At 44.6% G+C, this 24,387-nt stretch overlaps 1 protein-coding gene across 6 annotated transcripts in view; it reads left to right on the top strand.

The window, feature by feature from the left end:
- NR2C1 (nuclear receptor subfamily 2 group C member 1) overlaps positions 1–24,387 on the top strand; it is a 72,290-nt gene that overhangs the window by 29,735 nt on the left and 18,168 nt on the right. For 4 of the 6 annotated variants that reach the window (XM_073573223.1, XM_073573222.1, XM_073573219.1 and 1 more), the window contains exons 6-11: positions 4,287–4,466; positions 5,965–6,112; positions 8,733–8,826; positions 17,032–17,219; positions 18,274–18,421; positions 19,914–20,035. In XM_073573223.1, the coding sequence (XP_073429324.1) occupies positions 4,287–4,466; positions 5,965–6,112; positions 8,733–8,826; positions 17,032–17,219; positions 18,274–18,421; positions 19,914–20,035 (880 nt within the window). The remainder of the gene's footprint in view (positions 1–4,286; positions 4,467–5,964; positions 6,113–8,732; positions 8,827–17,031; positions 17,220–18,273; positions 18,422–19,913; positions 20,036–24,387) is intronic. The other 2 variants (XM_073573224.1, XM_073573221.1) reach the window with 1 other exon arrangement.

Genomic DNA, 24,387 nt, shown 5'->3' on the forward strand with positions numbered 1-24,387 from the left:
GCTCCAGTAGCCGGTCCCTCACACCATTCGGTTTGGGATGAGGATACTAGGGAAGATGGTGGCGGCAATGAAAGCAATTCCATTTGCTCAATTTCATCTTCGACCCCCTACAGCACGCTCTCTTGTCAGCCTGGGACAAGAACCCGTTCACCCTCGATCAGCGGTGCCAGCTATCCTCTCAGGTCAGGCAATCACTGGAGTGGTGGATGACCAGATCCTCCCTTCTTCAGGGAAGGCGTTTCTCCCAGACCACTGGCCACGACCGAAGCCAGTCTCCTCGGCTGGGGAGCAGTTTTTCACCACCACATGGCCCAGGGCCGGTGGTCGCAACAGGAAGCTCGTCTTCCGATCAACTTGTTGGAGATACGAGCGATCTGGCAGGCGCTGCAGCATTTCCAGTACCTCCTAGCAGGACGGCCCATTCGGATACAGTCAGACAACGCCACGGCTGTGGCTTATGTAAATCATCAAGGGGCACGCGCAGCAGGGCAACCATGCGCGAGATAGCACATGTGCTTCATTGGGCCGAGAAGAACCAGTCGATAATTTCGGCAGTCTACATCCCAGGCGTAGAAAATTGGGCAGCGGACTTCCTCAGCCGACAAGAGGTCGTGGCGGGGGAATGGGCCCTGCACCCCGAGGTATTCCAGCAAATTTGCCAACAGTGGGGAACACCGGATGTGGACCTGATGGCGTCCAGAACGAACACCAAGGTGCCTGTGTTCGTCGCTCGATCACGAGACCCACACACGTTCAGGGTGGATGCGTTGGTTCTACCATGGAACCAGTTTCGCCTTCCATACCGGTTTCCCCCCATTGCCATTGCTTCCGAGGGTCGTCAGGAAGATCAAAGCAGAGGGGGTCCCAGCAATTCTGCTGGCACCAGACTGGCCCCGACGGGCGTGGTACGCAGATCTTGTGCGGCTGCTCACCAACGTCCCATTGCGATTGCTGGAGCGCCCAGATCTACTACACCAGGGACCGATCTTCCACCCGAACTCAGGGGCCCTCTGTTTGACGGCATGGCCGTTGAATCTTGGATTCTAACTCAAGCAGGTTTTGAGCTTGAGGTGGTCGCTACAATGGTTAGCGCCAGGAAACCGACCTCAGCGAGAATTTACCATCACACCTGGAAAATTTTCTTCACTTAGTGTCGAGAGCGGGGTCATTCGCCCCTGACATTCTCTATTCCCAACATCTTGGCTTTTCTTCAATCAGGCCTAGACTTGGGGCTGGCCCCGAGCTCCCTTAGACAGATATCGGCGATGTCCGTCCTTTTCCCGCGAAAGATTGCTACTAATATGCAGGTAAAGACTTTCATCCAGGGAGTCTCTCATCTAGTACCCCCCTATAAGGCGCCGATGGGCACCTGGGATCTTAACCTGGTCCTGAGCGTTCTGCAGGAAGTGCCTTTTGAGCCGCTACAGGATATTTCCTTAGCGTTCCTCTCTTGGAAGGTGGTATTTTTGGTAGCCATTACCTCCGTTAGGCGAGTCTCGGAGTTGGCGGCCCTATCTTGCCGAGCACCTTTTCTCGCTTTCCACAAGGATAAGGTGGTGCTTAGACCAGCTCCCCCCTTTCTTCCGAAGGTGGTTTCCTCTTTTCACATCAATGAGGATATTGTCTTGCCTTCGTTCTGTCCGGCACCGGTGCATCGTGTAGAGAAAGCTCTTCACACCTTAGACCTAGTGAGAGCACTCAGGAGGTACGTGTCGCGGATGGCACCTTTTCGCCAGACGGATACGCTGTTCGTGCTCCCTGAGGGGCGCAGGAGGGGGCTCGCGGCCTCAAAGACAACCATAGCCAGATGGATCCGTTTAACTTTTCAGGAGGCCTATCATATCAGAGGTGCGTCAGTTCCAGCAGGGATCAAAGCGCACTCTACTCGGGCAATGGGCGCCTCTTGGGTGCTTAGGCATCAGGCCTCGCTGAACAAGTATGCAAGGCAGCAACCTGGTCCAGCCTGCACACATTTACTAAACATTACAGTATCCATACTCAGGCTTCGGCCGATGCGAGCCTGGGTAGAAGGATTCTCCAAGCAGCAGTGGCGCACCTTTGAACAAAAAGAGGTGCATGCAGCTTGGATCGGTGAATCAATCTCCCACCCAGGGACTGCTTTAGGACGTCCCACAGTACCTGTGTCCCCCAATGAGACGAGGGAGAAACATGGATTTTTGTGAGTACTCACCGTAAAATCCTTTTCTCCGAGACTCTCATTGGGGGACACAGCACCCACCCTGTTAGCCGGTTGGCCAGTGTTTATTTAATTAATGTGCCTTTTTTCATAAGTATCAGGGTGGTCCCTTGCCAGACATATTGTTTACTGCATTAAGGCTGATTGTTGTTGTTCTCCTACTGCTTTTACACTAAACTGGCTTCCGCCCGCAATCAGGGCGAGGGTGTATACGGCGGGGGAGGAGCTAACCTTGTGTTGTTTGCCTAGTGTCAGCCTCCAGATGGCGGTAGCATACACCCACAGTACCTGTGTCCCCCAATGAGTGTCTCAGAGAAAAGGATTTTACGGTGAGTACTCACAAAAATCCATGTTTTTGCCTATCTTGTCCTTTCTAAGTGTAGTGTAGCCCTCTGCGTTTTTTTACCCACGCATGGCTTTCATTCAGCCCGGTTTCTGTAATGTCAACCATCGTCTTCTGTGACCGTCATTAGAGTCTCAAGTTCATTAATTTTGTTTGCGAGACTTCTTGCATTTGCCGTCAGACATTTAAATTTGAAACTCCTACTCAACTCCTTACTTTCCTTGCATATCTCCAGCCCCCCTAAATCCTCATTGACCCCCTACTGTCTGTCTATCCACTTATTAACACAACTACCCTCCTTCCCCTCAGAACCTAGTTTAAAAGCTTCTCAATCCATCTGAACATTTTTCCCCAAGCACAGGTGCTTCCTCCCCATTGAGATGCAGCCCATCCCTACCCTAGAGCCTGTAGCTGACAGAGAAGTCAGCCCAGTTCTCAATGAACCCAAACCCTTCCTTCCTCCACCAAGTTCTAAGCCACTTATTTATCTCCCTAATCTTTCTACTGATTCTCGTGGCATCGGCAGTTTTCTGAAAACACCAACTTGGAGGTCCTGGCCTTCAGCTTCTCTCATAGTCCCTATAATCGTTTCTATCTTCCTCTAACTAACCACAAATTTTATAAAAGTTTTTGTATATATGGATACACAAGGTTTCTGATCCAAACAGGCGAAAAAAAAAAAGCAGTAGCCGGAGGCTATGGCCAGGATCATATAAAAATCAAACGAAATACCAGTGTATTCTAGTGCTAATACGATTTAGCAAGCAGCGACATGATAGGATAGTAATTGTAATTATTCAGTATTTTTCAATCCAAATTTCAAATAAGGCACTGTAAGTTATTGAGGCCAACATGCTGCTATAAATCTGAGGTCACGTAACAGTATCATTCTGGTATCCGTTATGCATTGAGATGTTTGTACAAAGATGATAAGGTTAATTAGCCATTTGGTGATGCCTCCTGCCAAGACTGCGGCCACGTACCCGGACTTGCATTTCGCGAGCATGTCGCTTCTTCATCCTACCATGTTGCTGCTTGCTAAATCATATTGGCACTAGAATACAATGGTATTTTGGTTTTTATATGATCCTGGCCATAGCCTCCGGCCACTGCTTTCTTTTCACCTGTTTGGATCAGAAACCTTGTGGATCCATATATACAGAAACTTGTATAAAATTTGTGTGTATTGTAAATGCAAAAACATTTTTTTCTCTTGCCTAAATAAAATTGTACAATTGTGATATATAATGACTCAGATCCCCCTTTTGTAGAAGACTAAGATCAATGTTTCACTATCCTGTTTCCTGTTTCAGTTAGTGGAAAAAAAAAAAATCTTTTACACGTTTTTATGCAATTATGTACTGTATGTTCTTTTAGAATAGGTTGAAAGGCGAGTCAAAACTGTAGTGTCATAAATGAATGTTTTGCCACAGTCAGATTTGCGGCGTTGAGAAAGTAACTATCTTCAGTCTTGCTGTATTTTTATTTTTAAATTCAAAAGAATAAGTATGTTGTGTTGGTAAAATAAAGTTGTAAGTGTTATCAACGTTGTCTGATGCAGTTTGAGAAAAATGTCTTTACAGTGTGACATGTGGCTAAATATTGTCTGCTCTCCCATTAAATAGGGGTGAAGACCCCCGTAGCTGTCCTAATTTGTGTTGAAAATGATGCACAAAATCTATGTATCTATGTAATAGTTACTATAGTGGGTACTATTTTTTATACCTCTTTCCTAATCCCACCCAGGGCGTCATTATGGGGCCGTAACATGTGAGGGCTGCAAAGGATTCTTTAAAAGAAGTATTAGGAAAAATTTGGTTTATACATGCAGAGGAGCAAAAGATTGTGTGATTAACAAACACTACCGGAACAGATGTCAGTACTGCCGGCTACAAAGGTGTATCGCACTGGGGATGAAGCAGGATTGTAAGTATCTGTTTATAGCAATTTACCTTTTCTGACAGCTCTCTAGTAAACTAAAGTTGTATTCTGTCTTGCTCACATTCTAGCTCTACTGGTCATCTATTCATTTGAATCAGCACCCCATAAAAATAGCCAGGGAAGTGTGCGACACTGCCAGCTTTCTCCAGCGAGCATCTGTCAGCACAAAATGAGTGTTCAAAGCAAGTACAGGCCTTGCTGTACCATTGGCGTGGCCAAACATTTAAGTACACCTTCCCACCTACTTGTTTTCCCTTTGTCTGCACCCTCACCTCTTTTGATTGACAGCTCTGGTTTCATAGAGCCTTCGATTGGCAGACATGGAGGGAAAACAAGCAAGTGAGCAGGTACACACGTAAATGATTGGCCGCGCTATGATGCTGCGAGGTTTGAACAGCCATTCTGTGCTCACCGATTCTCTTTTAATACTTTTTTTTTTACCACCGAAATTTGCTAGTTTTTACTTACTATAGTCCTAATTTAGTGCCACCAAGTATTAAGTCTTGTTTTCCAGAGGGATCAAATACTTATTTCACACTGCAAAATGCAATGTGTATAATTTATACAATGTGAATTTCTGGATTTTGGTTTTGATATTCTGTCTCTCAATATTAAAATTAACCTACCCTTAAAATTATAGACACTTCATGTCCTTGTCAGTGTGCAAACTTACAAAATCAGCAAGGGATCAAATACTTATTTCCTTCATTGTATACCAGAACCTTCACACAGCAAAAGGTTATATATGATAATGTGACAAAATATAATGTGCGTAGCTTCAGTATCACAAACTTACATGCTGTCGGCTATCGTATACATCATACTGAGAACAATAGGAGAAACAAGCGAGACATATGTAGTTACCTCCTGCAGCGTGTGGCGCCAAACCCCAGGTAGGTGATGCTACGCCAGGTTGGGGATGGCCAGCAAATGCATCATGATATACATCACAAAAGTGGAGTAAATTAGGACTGAAATGTGGTTCAGTTCACAGAAGTATATTTTCTTACAGTGGTGCACAGTGCCCCAAATTAATTAAGGGACACATCTTACTCCAGCACGCTGTTCATCAAGACCTACTTGCAAAACGCCAGTCTTGGTGAATCGAGGCCGGAGTACTAATGTGTAACAGAGTAAGAAAAATGGATCTTGATGGGATGAAACTTGTGTACATAAATTTGTATAAAACCTGCCTCCTTCTGCCCTATAATGCCATTGCCTATAGGGTGTATGGATTATGGCTCTGCTCTGAGAAGCGCAGTAGTTTCCAGTGTTGTAAGGATTAGTGTGTATAATGACAATTTCTGTACAAAGCTGCACAATATGATGGCGCTCACATAAGCAACATAACTAAAAGGTGACTTTTTTTTTAATCCTGCTTTATATAAATTATTTTTCTAAACAAGATGAATTGGCTTGTATCTGTCATTCCTCCCAAGATTTAATTATTTAAACCCCTCAATTAATGTTTCCTGAATTGCAGCTGTGCAGTGTGAAAGAAAACCTATAGAAGCTGCTAGAGAAAAATCATCAAACTGCGCAGCGTCCACAGAAAAAATCTACATTAGGAAAGATTTGCGAAGTCCTCTCGCTGCAACAACGACGTTTGTAACTGATAACAAACCGGTGAGGTGAGTTTTGTTTTGTGGCACAGTTTATTATCAGATGATCTGTATGGTTTTGGCTTAATTTTTTTTTTTTTTTTAACTAGCTTTTGTAGTGTATAAGACTGACTGACTTATTAATTATGCGTCCAGTCAGATCTTTGGAACTCAGCAGTAGGGTTCGCTCACATCTGAATATATAAACTCGCTGAGATTCTCAACCCAAAAAGTTGAATGTCACATGTTGTTTTTTTTCTCACCTAACATTGATATGTTATGCAAGTGCTATGCGAATGTGTTTCTTTTTCCTCAACTACCATCCGTATGCAGTGCGTTTTTAAAATCCGCGTTATGCTGATCACATCTCCACATCTCCAAAAAATCATACATTGATCTAATGACGCTAGGCAAAAGTATACATAACTGAACATGAAGTTCTTAGATTAACATTCTAGTCAGACTGTATGAAGCCCACTGCCACGTCATGGCGAACCTCAGTGAGTCCTAACTTTTGTTGCCTTAAAGGAATGGCGTCGCGCACTAACCACCGCTGCAGCGACAATGCAACAGCAGGGCGGGCGGCCTGGTTCCTCACAGCACCTATGTTGCAAGACTGATTCCCCATGACTCCAGAACATACCTCCCCACAAGAACAAAACCACAGCAGTAATGGCCGCCACACAGCACCAGCACCAGTTTTGTAATTTCAAGCTGGTTTTCTAACATTTAAAACAATGTTATATACAGATATACCGTATTTTTCGCTTTATAAGACGCTCCGGATTATAAGAAGCACCACAAATTTTGAGGAGAAAAATAAGAAAAAAATATTTTTTAATAAAATGGTGGTGCCTCTTATAATCCTTGCATCTTGTTGCTTACCAGGGTTGGTGGCTGCGGTGTAGCGGGGTCCCAGGCTCGCTGCTGGATGAGGCAGGCGTGGAGTGATGCTGCAGGCCGCATTCAGGGATGGGGGGGGCTCTGATGTGTGCCGTTGCTGCTGCTGCTGCAGGGTCTTGTGCTGCTGCCAGGTTTCTCCGCTTGTCCAGCTGTTGCTGGCTGGTGCTGCGGGTGTCTCCGGTGCGGCGTTGTGTGCCAGTCGATGCCCGGGGCCCTGCTGACATTGTGCGACAGGCCAGAGCCCCGGCATTTTCCTCGGTTCCCTGTGTGCACGCGCTGTGGTGCCGATAAGAAAATGGCCGCCAGCACGGGCGCAGATGGGATTTCGGGACCCAGTTCTCGACAGATGAGATCTGAAATCTTATCTGTCGAGAGCTGGGTCCCAAGATCCCATCTGCACACGAACGGCATTTTTTTACCGGCACCACCACGCACACACAGGGAACCCAGGGAAAATGGCCGCCGGCGCATGCGCAGATGGGATCTCGGGACCCAGCTCTCTAGAGATGAGATTTCAGATCTCATCTCTCGAGAACTGGGTCCCGAGATCCCATCTGTGCACGCGCCGGCGGCCATTTTTTTACCGGCACACAGGGAACCGAGGAAATGCCGGGGCTCTGGCCTGTTGCACAATGTCGGCAGAACCCCGGGCATCGAAGGGCACACAACGCGGCACCGGAGACACCCGCAGCACCGGCCAGCAACTGCCGGATGCCCCCGATCATAGCCTAGGTAAGGCATGTCCGCTTTGTAAGACGCACCCCCGTTTTCCCCCAAAATTTGGGGGGAAAAAGTGCGTCTTAGGCCGGTTTCACATTAGCGCTTTTGAGCGCAGCGACGGCCCACGCACGGCCACCGCTAAGCCCTGCCGCGCCTCCGCCGGTAGCTCCGCCTACCGGAGCATGACGCTGCATGCATCCTGCGTCCCCTATCTTTATCACTGGGGGCGCAGGCCGTGCGTAGTATGCATTTGGCGGCGCATGCGTCCTTTTCACAGTGCGCCGAGTGCAACCAAACTGCAGCAGGTTGCGTTTGGCGCTGGTCGGCGCACCGTGAAAAGGACGCATGCGCCGCCAAACACATACTGCACACGGCCTGCGCCCCCAGTGATAAAGATAGGGGACGCAGGCAGCGTCATGCGTTGTTAGGCGGAGCTAGCGGCGGAGGTGCGGCAGGGGGCAGGGCTTAGCGGCGGCCGTGCGCGGGCCGTCGCTGCGCTCAAAAACGCTAATGTGAAACCGGCCTTACAAAGCGGAAAATACTGTTTTTAGATGTCAGTGATATACAGGAGCTTCTCACGAAATTAGAATATCATCAAAAAGTTAATTTATTTCAGTTCTTCAATACAAAAAGTGAAACATTATATGCTGTAGAGTCATTACAAACAGAGTGATCTATTTCAAGTGTTTATTTCTGTTAATGTTGATTTTTTTTTTTTCTTTTTCTCGCACCCATTGACTTGCATTGGTGAGTCTCGGTCGTTTTACCCGTCCATAAGCAGCATGCTCCGATTTCTTTCTTTTTTTTTTTTTCTCACCCCAATTCCACGTGAAGAAAAACATCCAGATGAACACTGCCTCATTGAATAACATTAGTGTGAGTGCAATGCGGTGTTTTTTTTTTCTCATATTGCACTCGACTTTATACGCAGATGTGAGCGAATCCTATCAATGCTTTGCAGATTCCAAAGCCCATGTTCCTATTGTTCTTTCATCTACTCTACCACCTTTTCATTTTTCTTCTTTAGTTCCAGGTCAAGCAATTTGTTGGATTCTGGAATGTTAGTGAATATACAGTCTTCTGGGATTAAAACAGAGCCTATGCTAATAACACACGAAAAGGTAAAAGGATAAGGAATAAAAGATAAATGGATCCCAATGAATCCTAAAAAAAATTAGAACTGTGAGATAAATTAAGTGGACCTTTAATCCCTTCACCCCCCCCAAGGGTGGTTTGCACGTTCATGACCAGGCCAATTTTTACAATTCTGACCACTGTCCCTTTATGAGGTCATAACTCTGGAACGCTTCCATGGATCCCGGTGATTCTGACATTGTTTTCTCGTGACATATTGTACTTCATGATAGTGGTAAAATTTCATTCAAATAACTTGCGTTTATTTGTGAGAAAAACGGAAATTTGGCGAAAATTTTGAAAATTTCGCAATTTTCCAACTTTGAATTTTTATGCCCTTAAATCACAGAGATACGGCACACAAAAACTTGATAACTAACATTTCCCACATGTTTAGTTTACATCAGCACAATTTTGGAACCAAAATTTTTTTTGTTAGGAAGTTATAAGGGTTAAAAATTGACCAGCGATTTCTCATTTTTGCAACACCATTATATTTTTACGGACCACATCACATTTGAAGCCACTTTGAGGGGTCTATATGATAGAAAATACCCAAAAGTGACACCATTTTAAAAACTGCACCCCTTAAGGTGCTCAAAACCACATTCAAGAAGTTTATTAACCCTTTAGGTGCATCACAGGAATTTTTTTGAATATTTAAAAAAAAAAAATGAACATCTAACTTTTTTTCACAAAAAAAATAATTCAGGTTCAATTTTTTTTATTTTACCAAGGGTAACAGGAGAAATTGACTGCAAAAGTTATTGTGCAATTTGTCCTGAGTACGCTGATACCTGATATGTGGGGGGAACGACTGTTTCGGCGCATGGCAGAGCTCAGAATGGAAGGAGCGCAGTTTGACTTTTTCAATTCAAAATTGGGTGGAATTCAGATTGGACGCCATGTCACGTTTGGAGAGTCCCTGATGTACCTAAACAGTGGAAACCCCCTACAAGTGACCCCATTTTGGAAACTAGACCCCCCCAAGGAACTTATCTAGATATGTGGTGAGAACTTTGAACCCACAAGGGCTTTACAGAAGTTTATAACGTACAGCGGTACAATTAAAAAATCATATTTTTTCCACAAAAATGATCTTTTCACCTCAATTTTTATTTTCCCAAGGGTAACAGGACCCTAAAAGTTATTGTGCAATTTGTCCTGAGTACGCTGATACCCCACATGTGGGGGTAAACCACTATTTGGGCGCATGGCAGAGCTTGGAAGGGAAGCAGTGCCATTTAACGTTTTTGGCTGGAATTGAGATCGGACACCATGTCGCGATTGGAAAACCCCTGATGTACCAAAACAGTGGAAACCCCCCACAAATGACACCATTTTGTAAACTAGACCCCCCAAGGAACTTATCTAGATGTGCGGTGAGCACTTTGAACCCCCCAGTGCTTCACAGAAGTTTATAACGCCCAGGCGTGAAAATAAAAAATTCGTATTTTTTCCACAAACATGATCTTTAGTCACCATTTTTTTTATTTTCCCAAGGGTACCAGGAGAAATTAGACCCCAAAAGTTGTTGTCCAATTTGTCCTGAGTATGCTGATGCCCCATATGTGGGAGAAAACTACTGTATGGGCACATGTCGGGGCTCGGAAGGGAAGTAGTGACGTTTTGGAATGCAGACTTTGATGGAATGGTCTGCGGGTGTCATGTTGCCTTTGGAGAGCCCCTAATGTACCTAAACAGTGGAAACCCCCCACAAATGACCCCATTTTGAAAACTAGACACCCTAAGGAACTTATCTAGATGTGAGGTGAGCACTCTGAACCCCCAAGGGCTTCACAGAAGTTTATAATGCCCGGGCATGAAAATAAAAAAAATCGTATTTTTTCCACAAACATGATCAATTAGTCCCCAATTTTTTCATTTTCCCAAGGGTAACAGGAGAAATTGGACACCAAAAGTTGTTGTCCGATTTGTCCTGAGTACACTGACACCTCATATGTGGGAGAAAACTACTGTATGGACACACGTCGGGGCTCGGAAGGGAAGTAGTGACGTTTTGGAATGCAGACTTTGATGGAATGGTCTGCGGGTGTCATGTGCGTTTTGAGAGCCCCTGATGTACCTAAACTATTGAAACTCCCCACAAGTGACCCCATTTTGGACACTAGACCCCCCACGGAACTTATCTAGATGTGTGGTGAGCACTTTGAACCCCCAAGTGCTTCACAGAAGTTTATAACGCTCGGACGTGAAAATAAAAAAATCATTTTTTTCCACAAAAATGATATTTTTGCCCCCAATTTTTCATTTTCCTAAGGGTAACAGGAGAAATTGGATCCCAAAAATTGTTTTGCAATTTGTCCTGAGTAGGCTGATACCCTACATGTGGGGGTAAAACACTGTTTGGGCGCATGGCAGAGCTTGGAAGGAAAGGAGCACCATTTGACTTTTTCAACTCCGAATTGGCTGGAATTGAGATCAGACGCCATGTTGCATTTGGAGAGCCCCTGATGTGCCCAAACAGTGGAAACCCCCAATTCTAACTCCAACCCCAACACACCCCTAACCCTAATCTCAGCCCTAGCCCTAACCCTAACCCTAATGGGAAAATGGAAATTCATACATTTTTTTTTTATTTTATTATTTTTCCCTAACTAAGGGGGTGATAACGGGGGGTTTGATTTACTATTTATGGCGGTTTTTATGTTTGGCAGCTGTCGCACGCTAAAAGACGCTTTTTATTGTAAAAATAGTTTTTGCATCACCACATATTGAGAGCTATAATTTTTCCATATTTTGACCCACCGAGTCATGTGAGGTCTTATTTTTTGCGGGACGAGTTGACGTTTTTATTGGTACCATTTTCGGGCACGTGACATTTTTTTGATCGCTTTTTATTCCGATTTTTGGGACGCAGAATCAACAAAAACCAGCGTTTCATGAATTTCTTTTGGGGGGGTGCATTTACACCGTTCCGCCTGCGGTAAAATTGATAAAGCGGTTTTATTGTTTGGGTCAGTACGGTTACAGCAATACCTCATTTAGGTCATTTTTTTATGTTTTGGTGGTTTTATGCAATGAAAACTTTTATATAAAAAATAATTATTTTTGCATCGCTTTATTCTGCGAGCTATAACTTTTTTATTTTTTCGCTGATGATGCTGTATGGCGGCTCGTTTTTTGCGGGACAAGATGACGTTTTCAGCGGTACCATGGATATTTATATGCGTCTTTTTGATCGCGCGTTATTACATTTTTTGTTTGGCGGTATGATAATAAATCATTATTTTTTGCTTTGATTTTTATTTTTTAAGGGGTTCGCTGAAGGGGTTAACTAATGGGACAGTTTTATAGGGCGGTTCGTTACGGACGCGGCGATACCTAATATGTGTACTTTTATTGTTTTGTTGGTTTTTTTTATTTCCAAAAAATGGATTTATTGGGGGAATATTTTTTTTTTTTTTCTAATTGGCGATTTTTAAAAAATTATTTTAACACTTTTTTTTTATTTTTTTTTAACTTTATTGCATAGTCCCAGGTGGGACATCACTGTCCTGTGACAGATCGCTGATCTGTCACATCACAGATCACTGACAGATCAGCGATCTGTCACAGGCACTACTGCAGACTTTCTCATGCCTGCGCTTTGCAGGCACTGAGGACGCCAGCTCCCTGCAGGCCCCCGTCGCCATCTTGGATTCGGGGCCGTGCAGGGAAAGAGCCCCCCGCAGCAGCGCTGCACATTACGCTGCTGTGGGGGGCTCAGGTAAGCTCGGAGGGAGCCCCCTCCCTGCCGATGCTTCCCTTTAACCCCCGGTACACCGCGATCATGTTTGATCGCAGTGTGCAAGGGGTTAACGTGTTGGGGGCGGTCCGTGACCGCCCGTGACACATAGTGCCAGGTGTCAGCTGTGATAATCAGCTGACACCCGGCCGCGATTAGCGGCGCTCACCACGTGGGCACCGCTGATCGCGCTAGACGTACTATCCCGTCCATGGGCATAGGGGCCCGGGTCCCATGGACGGGATAGTACGTCTGATGTCAGAAAGGGGTTATAGTGCAGCTGCATTGCAAAAAATGAGCTATTTAAGTCAACTTTTTGTGTTTTAAATGTTATTGGTTTTCTTTGGGGATTTTATTTTTATTACATACATTGACAAGGTTTGAAAAAAAGATTTTTATTTGAAATAATAATTTTCTCCTTCAAACTTTGCTTTCGTCAAAGATTACACCCTTTGAAGCAATTATAGCATTGCAGACCTTTGGCATTCTAGCAGTTAAATCGCTGAGGTAATCTGGAGAAATTTCACCCCATGCTTCCAGAAGCCCCTCCCACAAGTTGGTTTGGCTTGATGGGCACTTTTCTGCGCTGGCCACTCCATTACAGATAGAATACCAGCTGCCTGCTTCTTCCCTAAATAGTTGTTGTATAATTTGGAGGTGTGCTTTGAGTCATTGTCCTGTTGTGGGATGAAATTGGCTCCAATCCCAGCGCTGTCCACAGGGTATGGCATGGCGTTGCAAAATGGAATGATAGCCTTCCTTATTCAAAATCCCTTTTACCTTGTTCAAATCTCCCACTTTACCAGCACCAAAGCAACCCCAGACCATCACATTACCTCCACCATGCTTGACAGATGGCGTCAGGCACTCTTCCAGCATCTTTTTAGTTGTTCTGCGTCTCACAAATGTTCATCTATGTGATCCAAGCACCTCAAACTTGGATTCGTCTGTCCATAACACTTTTTTCCAATCTTCCGCTGTCCAGTGTCTGTGTTCTTTTGCCCATATTAATCTTTTCATTTTATTAGCCAGTCGCCGATATGGCTTTTTCTTTGCCACTCTGCCCTGAAGGCCAGCAACCCGGAGTCGCCTCTTCACTGTAGACGTTGACACTGGCGTTTTGTGTGTACTATTTAATGAAGCTGCCTGTTGAGGACCTGTGAGGTGTCGATTTCTCAAACTATAGACTCTATTGTACTTGTCTTGTTGCTCAGTTGTGCAGTGGGGCCTCCCACTTCTCTTTCTACTCTGGTTAGATCCTGTTTATGCTCTCCTCTGAATGGAGGAGTACACACCGTTGTAGGAAATCTTCACTTTCTTGGCAATTTCTCGCATGGAATAGCCTTCATTTCTAAGAACAAGAATAGACTGTCGAGTTTCAGATGAAAGTTCTTTTTTTCTGGCCATTTTGAGAGTTTAATGGAACCAACGAATGTAATGCTCCAGATTCTCAACTAGCTCAAAGGAAGGTCAGGTTTATAGCTTCTCTAATCAGCCAAACTGTTTTCAGCTCTGCTAACATACTTGCACAAGGGTATTCTAACCATCCATTAGCCTTCTTACACAGTTGGCAAACACAAAGTACCATAAGAACACTGGAGTGATGGTTATTGGAAATGGGCCTCTATACACCTATGAAGATATTGCATTACAAACCAGACGTTTGCAGCTAGAATAGTCATTTACCACATTAACAATGTATAGAGTGTATTTCTGAATCATTTAATGTTGGCTTCATTGGAAAAAAACTGTGCTTTTCTTTAAAAAATAAGGAAATTTCTAAGTGACCCTAAACTTTTGAATGGTAGTGTAAATCTTGCAGTTTTTGCAGTGGCCACTGGGGCTTTTTTTAGACTCAAATTTTCTGTTTCAGGAAACAACACATATACATAGCCACAATTGTCAGGCCCTGACCCTGTCTTTTGTACTGAAGTGTCTAATGAGCCTGTGCAAAGGTCATTATGAAGGAAGGGAAAGCAGAGGAAACTTTGATATCACGTATTGTAATTGGTGGATCCTGTGTTATAAGCTGTTGATAGAAATGCTACCTGTCATAATCCTGCTTCTACTGATAAGAAAATTGTGAACTCTCCCTGAATGGAAAGTAGTAAGTATGAGTCTAAAAAAGACCGAGTGGCCAGTGTGAAAATAGCAAGATTTTAAAAAAAATATATATAAAAAATAAAACCATTATTTCCATTTTTTTTTTAATTTAAATACATGTACCACAAAAACTTGACTTAAAGGGAGTTGTCTACTACTTATACAACCTCTTTTCAATCCATATATTTTGCCCAGTAAGATAACACTTCTCACTTCAGGTGCCAGCCCTATTCCAGCGGTGTTGGTGCCCGTTTTTTCAGGGCTTGCATGACATAATGCCACATGATACCTACACCCAGTCAGCACTGCCTTCACTCTCCCCTCATTTGGACAAATCAGATATCCGGAGGAATTGAGAGCAGTGGTTGATCTCTCACTTCTTTTGGATATCAATTGCATCCATAGTAGAGGAGTGGGAAGTGAGTGGCCACAGGGATTGTGTAACATACCAATGTTTTATTGAATTCTCAGTTCAAAAATATACAACAAATCAAATACAGAAAAGCACGATAAATGGGTTTTCCTACTAACAAAAGTTCATTGTAATCGATTTTGAAATAAAACTAATTTCCACAATTGGATGTGTTTAAATAAAATGTTCCTGTGCTGAGATAATCTTATTATTGTGCCCCTGCTGTGTAATAGCTGTGTCTTACCGAGGTCTGATAGTATCATATCACCTGGGCAGGGGAGGAAGTAAGAGAAGTATACAGACATAACAACATAACAACACAGAATCACAGTTCATTCTTGCTGTGAGAATAAAGCATTTCCCTGCCTGTTTTTAAACAATGTTTTATTTCAAAGAAAAAATAATTTGTGATCCTCTGCTGTCCTGTCTGTATCCTCTCTTTTGCTTCCTCCCCTGCACAGGAGCTGTGGTATGATCAGACCATGTCCCTGTACGGTCAGACACAGCCAATACACAGTACACAGCAGGGGCACATTCATAAGACTATTTCAGCACAGGAACAATTTATTTAAACACATCCAATTGTGAAAATTATTATTATTCCAAGATTTTTGGGAAAACGCCTTTTAAGGATTTATGGTGTATAATATTATTATTAATTATTATAGCGCCATTTTTTCCATGGCGCTTTACATGTGAAAAAGGGGCATACATAGACAAGTACAATAAACATGAGTAATACAAGGCACACACAAGTACAGAAGGAGAGAGGACCCTGCCCGCAAGGGCTCACAGTCTACAGGGGATGGGTAAGGGTAGAGCTGGTCGTGCGGCAGTTCAGTAGACTGAGGATCACTGCAGGTTGTAGGCTTGTCTTAAGAGGTGGGTCTTCAGGTTCCTTTTGAAGGTTTCCATGGTAGGCTATTAGTCTGATGTGTTGGGGTAGAGCGTTCCAGAGTATGGGGGAAGCGCGGGAGAAGTCTTGCATTTGGTTGTGGGAAGAAGAGATAAGAGGGGAGTAGAGAAGGAGATCTTGAGAGAATCGAAGGTTGCGTGTAGGTGAGTACAGGGAGACCATGTCACAGATGTATGGAAGAGACAGGTTGTGGATGGGATGACTTTATATGTCATAGTTAGGGTTTTGAACTGGAGCCTCTGGACAATATGAAGCCAGTGAAGGGCTTGGCAGAGAGGAGAGGCTGGGGAATAACGGGGAGACAGGTGGATTAGTCGTGCTGCAGCGTATAGGATAGATTGGAGTGGTGCAAGAGTGCTAGAGGGGAGGCCAGAGAGTAGGAGGTTGCAATAGTTGAGGGAGATGATGAGGCCTGCACGAGCGTTTTTGCAGTTTCTTGGTCAAGTAATGTACGGATCCAGGAAATATTTTTGAGTTGGAGTCAGCAGGAGGAGGCAAGGGCTTGGATATGTGGCTTGAAAGAGAGGGTAGAGTCGAGAATCTCCCCGAGGCACAGCGCATGCGGGACTGGGGAAAGAGAGCAGCTATTGACGTTGACGGATAGGTCTGGTGGAGGGGTAGAGTGAGATGGGAGAAAGATGATGAATTCTGTTTTGTCCATGTTCAGTTTTAGAAAGCAAGCAGAAAAGATAGAGGAAATAGCGGACAGACATTGTGGGATTTTGGTCAGTAAGGAGGGAAGATCAGGTCCAGATAGGTAGATTTGCATGTCAGCGGCATAGAGATGATACTGCAAACCGTGGGATTCTATGAACTGTCCCAGGCCGATGGTGTAGATGGAGAAGAGTAGGGGTCCTAGAACTGAGCCTTGGGGAACACCGACAGACAGGGGGCGAGGTGAGGAGGTTGTGTGGGAGAGGGGGACATTAAATGTCCGGTCTACATTCTTGCAATGTCAACATATACAGGACTCATTATATGTTTGTCTGATAACCCCATTTTTTGTTTTATAGCAGGTTGAAGCCTGTCAGGGAGATTTAAGCACTTTGGCCAATGTTGTTACGTCACTTGCAAATTTGAGCAAATCAAATGAATTATCTCAATCCAGCACAGAATTATCTATTGTTGAAAGTTTAAGTAATGGTGATACGTCGCTCTCAGAAATTCCACAAGATAATCAATCCAATAATGAAGTCACCAGGTACAAACTATTTTAATTTATACCTTTTGTAAGTGTATATGAAAACTGGCTATGGCTGAATGAGCATACAATTTTGGGCAGGAGATAGGGGGGGTTACCAGACAAGCTTACTAGATGGCTCATTGGTTAGTACTGTTTTGCAGCTCTGGGGTCCTGGGTTCAAATCCCACCAAGCATAACATTTGCGTGGGTTTCCTCCGGGTACTCTGGTTTCCGGTCATACTCCAAAGACATACTGGTACATCGATCATAAAGTCTGTAAAGCACTGTGAAAATTGTGTTATATAAGCAAGTAAAAAAAATGCCTGGTGCATTTTTTGTCTGCGGGGGGAAAAAAGTTGCGGCAAAAAGGCCAACCCATCCAATACTGTTGAAATCCATGGATCATCTGACACAAAAAAAAAATAGACCAAAGCAAGAAAAAAAAAAAAAGCACCTAGATCTGCTGATCTACTGCTAGTTTAAAGTGAATCTCCAATCTGTTGTAATATTGAATGCACAGAGATGCAACAGCATACTGGGCAAGACAATTGCCCTGGGCATCTTTATGGTGCAGGGGTTGATATTCGGGTCATTTTGTTCTCTTGCCGCTTTCCGCTCCATGTGCCAGTGTCTCCATATCCAATGGGGGTATGGCTGGGGGGGCAGGTTAAGGCATTGCAAAGTACAGAAATCTAGATAAACCAAGGTTTTCTTAGGGTATGTGCACACGCTGCGGTTTTGCTGCGGTTTTGGCCCTGCAGAACTGCAGCATTTCCGCAGACATGGTACTTTACCATGTTAGCCTATGGGTTTTAAAAACCGCAGTGCTCACGCTGCGGTTTTTTACCTGCGGAAAAGCTGCGTTTTTTTTCTGCAGCATGTCAATTGTTTCTGCGGATTCTGCTGCGGTTTGCCACCTATTCCATTGTCCAGGTGTCAAACCGCAGGCCAAACCGCAGCAAAACCGCAGGTCACTTTACCTGCGGTTTTACCTGCGGTTCTGCAGGAAAAAACCCGCAGGTGAATCTGCAGTGTGTGCACATACCCTGAGTGTCAGTATTTTGTATTTCAGAGCATTTGACACACTGGCTAAAGCGCTTAACCCATCTGAAAGCTCTTCCCAGGACTCAACAGAAAACATTGACTCTAGCCTATTTCAAGAAATTGGAGTTGTTGAAATGGAAGGACCACTCCTCAGTGATTCCCACATTGCCTTCAAGGTAGTTCTCTGCTCTTCTTTTTCTGAAAAATCTCTTGCACCATGTTATAAACTTGTCGTTCTTTTTACCTAAAGAGAATATTAATAGTTTATATTGTATTTTTGGTGGGTTAGTCTGTAGTGTGTTTACCATATAGTTGAATTGAACACTCAGTTTCCACAACAAATACACCTCATCTTGCTGCTTTTATGTTATGTCCGCTCTGTCGGTCACTTCTATGATTTCTACTGAAAAGTGCCAGTGTTGCTTTAGGTGCAGTAATAATGTCTTATTTAATGTGTCCTTCCACTCCTTCAGGACAAAGTTTGAAAAAGATTAGTGAAAGAGCATGAATTTGACAATTGTATTTTCTCTTTATCCCTGTGCGCTGGGGTCCACAAGGGCGGAGGAACCTCAGGATCTGGGCTCCATCCTCACGCTACTGTACATAACCTAGTTGTCATCTGGTGCTAAGAGCAGCGGCTGGAACTGAGTTCTGATCTCTGCTGTTTATATACCAGTTTCACTATCTGACAGCGGTGTTTAAATAACATCATTGCCAGTGTACGCACACTGTGGCTCCCATCGGCACCCAGTGCGACTGATGGGTTAACATCAGCCAGTGGCTTGCTGAAGACTGTCACTGCCAACTCTTCCTGAGAAGTTTGAGCTTCATAGAGAACTGTGGTTTTCTTTATATACTGCAGTACCGTGGTGTTGCAAAATATAGTATGTGATCAAATGATTGCAGGTTCAAATCCATAAAGTGACCATAAAAAAAAAATTTCTTAGAAATATAAAGGACACTTAAAGTCAACACCCTTCTCCCCCTTTAAAAAAGACAAAAAAAAGGCATTTTTGATATTGTAAAATTCCAATCTAACAAAATATAGAATTAACCAATGCAGTAAATGGGGTGAAGGAAAAAATTGTGTTTTTTTCCAGTGAGCATACCTCCCTAAAAAAAAAAAAAAAAAAAGTACAGTAAGAAGTGATCATAACATCCTATGGATCCCAAAATGGTATAGGTATAAGGCTGTGTGCACACGCTGCGGAAAAGGTGCGGATTTTGTACAATCCGCAGGTGAAACCGCAGGTCAAAAGACCTGCGGATTGCTCTGCGGTTTTGCCCTGCGGTTTTTCATCTCCTCAATGGAGGAGATGGCAAACCGCAGGAGAATCCGCAGAAAGAATTGACATGTCAATTCTTTCTGCGGATTGAAAACCGCAGATAATCCGCGCGGAAAATTCCGCACCGTCTGCACTGCGGTTTTTGATTCCCATAGGGCTCTTGAAAGAAAACAACGAAAGCGCAAAAATGAAATTGCCCTTCCCTGAAGCTGTTAAATATAGAAATTTATGGAAGATGGCTAAAATGAAAGGGACCTTTTATCTGGCATATCCTTAATTTATTCATGTTTTCCATTCATTTTCCTTATCTCTTTTTTTTTTTTATTTTTATATAGAAATGCATTGCTTCCTAATGCTTAGAACCTCTTTCCATTCTTCCCAGCTCACAATGCCTTCCCCAATGCCTGAATACTTAAACGTGCACTATATATGTGAATCGGCATCACGACTGTTATTTCTGTCCATACACTGGGCCCGCTCCATTCCCTCCTTTCATGCACTTGGGTAAGTTGGATATTTCAGTGAAAGCATAATAAATAGATTTGATTAATATTTTTTTTTCTCCATAAAGATGAAGTTATCTCTGTAATGAGAATTCTTTATAAAGGCATCATTTACAAAAGGTCATACATCAATTTAACCCAAAACATACAGTGGGTACGGAAAGTATTCAGACCCTTTTAGATTTTTCACTCTGTTTTATTGCAGCCATTTGGTAAATTCAAAAAAGTTCATTTTTTCTCATTAATGTACACTCTGCACCCCATCTTGACTGAAGAAAACGTAGAAATATTTGCAAATTTATTAAAAGAGAAAAACCGAAATATCACATGGTCGTATAAGTATTCAGACCCTTTGCTCAGACCCTCATATTTAAGTCACATGCTGTCCATTTCCTTGTGATCTTCCTTGAGATGGTTCTACTCCTTCATTGGAGTCCAGCTGTGTTTAATTAAACTGATAGAACTTGATTTGGAAAGGCACACACCTGTCTATATAAGACCTCACAGCTCACAGTGCATGTCAGACCAAAAGAGAATCCTAAGGTCAAAGGAACTGGGCCAGGATCTCAGAGACAGAATTGTGGCAAGGCACAGATCTTGGCAAGGTTACAAAAGAATTTCTGGAGTACTCAAGGTTCGTAAGAGCAAAGTGGCTTCCATAATCCTTAAATGGAAGAAGATTGGGACCACCAAAAGTCTTCCTAGACCTGGCCATCCAGCCAAACTGCGCAATCGTGGGAGAAGAGCCTTGGTGAGAGAGGTAAAGAAGAACCCCGAGATCACTGTGGCTGAGCCCCACAAATACGTAGGGAGATGGGAAAAAGTTCCACAAAGTCAACTATCACTGCAGCCCTCCAAAAGTCAGACCTTTATGGCAGAGTGGCCCAACGGAAGCCTCTCCTCAGTGCAAGACATATGAAAGCCCGCATAGTTTGCTAAAAAACACATGAAGGACTCCCAGACTATGAGAAATAAGATTCTCTGGTCTGAGACGAAGATAGACCTTTTTGTTGATAATTCTAATTGGTATGTGTGGAGAAAACTAGGCACTGCTCATCTCCTGCCCAATACAATCACTACAGTAAAACATGGTGATGGCAGCATCATGCTATGGGGGGTGTTTTTCAGCTGCAGGGACAGGATTACTGGTTGCCATTGAAGGAAACATGAATGCAGCCAAGTACAGAGATATCCTAGATAAAAACCTCTTCCAGAGTGCTCTGGACCTCACACTTGGCTGAAGGTTCACCTTCCAAAAAGACAATGACCCTAAGCCAGCTAAAATAACAAAGGCATGGCTTCAGAACAACTCTGTGACCATTCTTGACTGGCTCAGCCAGAGGCCTGACCTAAATCCAATTGAGCATCTCTGGAGAGACCTGAAAATGGCTGTCCACCAAGGTTCACCATCCAACCTGATGGAACTGGAGAGGATCTGCAAGGAAGAATGGCAGAGGATCCCCAAATCCAGGTGAGAAAAACTTGTGGCATTCCTAAGAAGACTCATGGTTGTACTAGCTCAAAAGGGTGCTTCTACTCAATACTAAGCAAAGGGTCTGAATACTTATGACCATGTGAAATTTCAGTTTTTCTTAATAAGTTTGCAAAAATTTCTACATTTCAGTTTTTTGTTTTTTTTTCAGTCAAGATGGGGTGCAGAATAATAATTTCCACGATTGGATGTGTTTAAATAAAATGTCCCTGTGCTGAGTTGATCCTATAAATGTGCCCCTGGTGTGTACTGTGTAATGGCCATGTCTGACTGTGCAGGAACATGACCTGATCATACCACAGCTCATGAGCAGGGGATCAGTCAAAAGAGAGGATGCAGACATTACAGCAGGGGATCTCAGGTGATTCTTTTTGAGGTAAAATATTTCCATGCCTGTTTTTAAGAAATGTTTTACCTCCAAATAATTATTTGCGATCCCCTGCTGTCCTTTCTGTATCCTCTCTTTTGCTTCCTCCCCTACCCTGGAGCTGTGGTATGATCAGACCATGTCCCTGTACGGTCATACACAGCCATTACACAGTACACAGCAGGGGCACATTTATAAGATTATCTCAGCACAGGGACATTTTATTTAAACACATCCAATTGTGGAAATTATTATTTTTAATCTAAGATCCATTGACCAAAATGAACTTTGTTAGTGGTAAACCCCTTTGTCACCTCTTAAATCACCAAATGTAGTTAACATGTTCTTTTTTTTGTCACATATTAAACGCTTTAAAAATGAAACCCAGAAAACATAAGCGGAAATCAGTTTTCTTTATCGCCTTATTGGGGGACACAGATTACCATGGGTGTATGCTGCTGCTGCTAGGAGGCTGACACTATGCAAAACAAGAAAATTAGCTCCTCCCCGGCAGTATACACCCACCGTCAGGCACCGAGCACCTCAGTTTGTGCTTAGTGTCTGTAGGAGGCGGACCGGGATCTCCCCAGATCCGCTCTTATTAATATCCCTTTTTTCTTTTAGGTTTCCAGTCGAACCTTTTAATCTCTTCGCTTTATTGTTCAGGTTCTCCGTCAGGAAACAGGGTGTAGCTTCACCCTGATTTCCCATATCAGGTGGCTGAGCAAGCAGTGTGGTGTCATCCACATCGCACCTCTCAGTTCCGCAGGCAGGACTTTAGCCCTATCACCTTCCGGTGCTAGGGGCTGTGGACCAGTGGCTAGTCCTTGCCAATTACCCTCCTCACCCCTCTCTCTGGACAGGGCTGAGAGGAAGACGGCGGTCGCAGGAGGTCTACGCCGCCTTCTGCAAGATGTGGGCATAGAGGATCTTCCCCAGTGGCTTTCACCGTGGGCCCCTGTGACAGCCTCTTCAGGGACGTCCGGTAAATGCCTGTACGACCCCTCCAGGCCCCACATCATACCCAGCTGCCTACCAGCCAGCGTACCTCTGCATCCCAGATTTGAATCTCCCGCCCCTTCTCCTCTTCATGCCGCGCGCCGACCTCTCAGCCGCGCGTCTCCCTTCCAGTGAGAGGGGACAGGTCAGTGAGCATAGGGTGAGTCGTCGCCATCAGCGCAGTATCATACCGGCGCTTATATCGTCCCCCCCCGGAGTGGCTTCACCGGTTCAGGCAGTGCGGGGCTGCGGCGTCCGGGTCAGTTTCACTTTCGTTCGGGCGCCTCAGCGCGCTCCTCCTCTGTCCTGAGCGCGCTTTCCTGCGCGCCCTTTTCTACCCCATCACAGGACTCCTTTCACTTTGTTACTCCAGCCTCCGCCGCCTTTCTCCAATCGCGGCACGGCTGCAAAGCTCCGCCCCTCCTTCCTAATCGGGTGTTTCCTGGTTCCTCATCTCTCTTCCTGCGCTGTTTGGGGGACACATCAGCATTCGGCTGCTCATCTGAATCTGGGTAGGCTCTACACTGTGGTGCTAATTAGCTCCCCTCTGCAGTTTTTCGCACGACCTATTGCGGTCTCTCAACGCATTTTTACTTATGCCCAATCCTTCAAGGGATCTCTGCTTCAGGCCCACCGCTACTCATTACGCCTGTGCGCGCTGTAGGAAGAAGTGGGCTTCGGGTCGCCCGTCCCCCTTTTGCCTGTCCTGCAGTCCTTCCGCTATGTCTGCATCCCAGGAGCACGCAGAGTCCCGGGCCGAGGACGCTCACCTTCCCCCGGAGTGGGCCATTGTAATGTCTCAGTCGGTCTCTGACTTGACTAAGGTTTCCCAGTCGCTGGTCCAGGTCTTGGAACGACTTCCACAGCTGTCTACTGCCACCTGCGCGCCGACCGCCTCTCAGGGTGAGTCGTCCGCTCCTGACCGTGACCTTCCGAGAGACAGACAAAGCAGGAGCTCTAGGAAGCGGGCTCTGTCTACCTCGTCCTCTAGCTCGCAGGGTCCCTCTGAGCCTGTCAGATTGCATTCTCCTTCCTCCGATGGCGACTCCAGGTCCGGCGATGACTCTCAATCGGAATCGAGTTCAGAGGCAGACAATGTTTCTAAAACGCGGGACATGGTCGATAGTCTCATTTCGGCTATTTTTCAAACCCTTAAAATTAAGCAGGACAAGGCTCCCCCTCAGGAATGCTCTGTACTCCTTAAACGAGCAAGACCTCCGTCTCGGACCTTTCCCAATCACAAAGACTTCAATACTACTTTGGCCAAACACTGGGAGCGCCCTGAGCAACGTTTCTCAGGCCGCAAGTACTTAGACGTGCTGTACCCTTTTGAGGCAGACCTGCTCACAAAATGGGCCAAGGCTCCTGAGGTGGATCCCCCGGTTTCCCGGATAGCCTCCAAAACGGTGCTATCCCTACCAGATGGGGCATCGCTTAAAGATCCTACGGACAGGCAGATCAAATCTCTGGCTAAGTCAATTTTTGAGGCATCCGG

This window comes from Dendrobates tinctorius, unplaced genomic scaffold, assembly GCF_039654945.1.
Source record: "Dendrobates tinctorius isolate UK_male_01 unplaced genomic scaffold, ASM3965494v1 ptg000035l, whole genome shotgun sequence".
Classification (NCBI taxonomy): domain Eukaryota; kingdom Metazoa; phylum Chordata; class Amphibia; order Anura; family Dendrobatidae; genus Dendrobates; species Dendrobates tinctorius.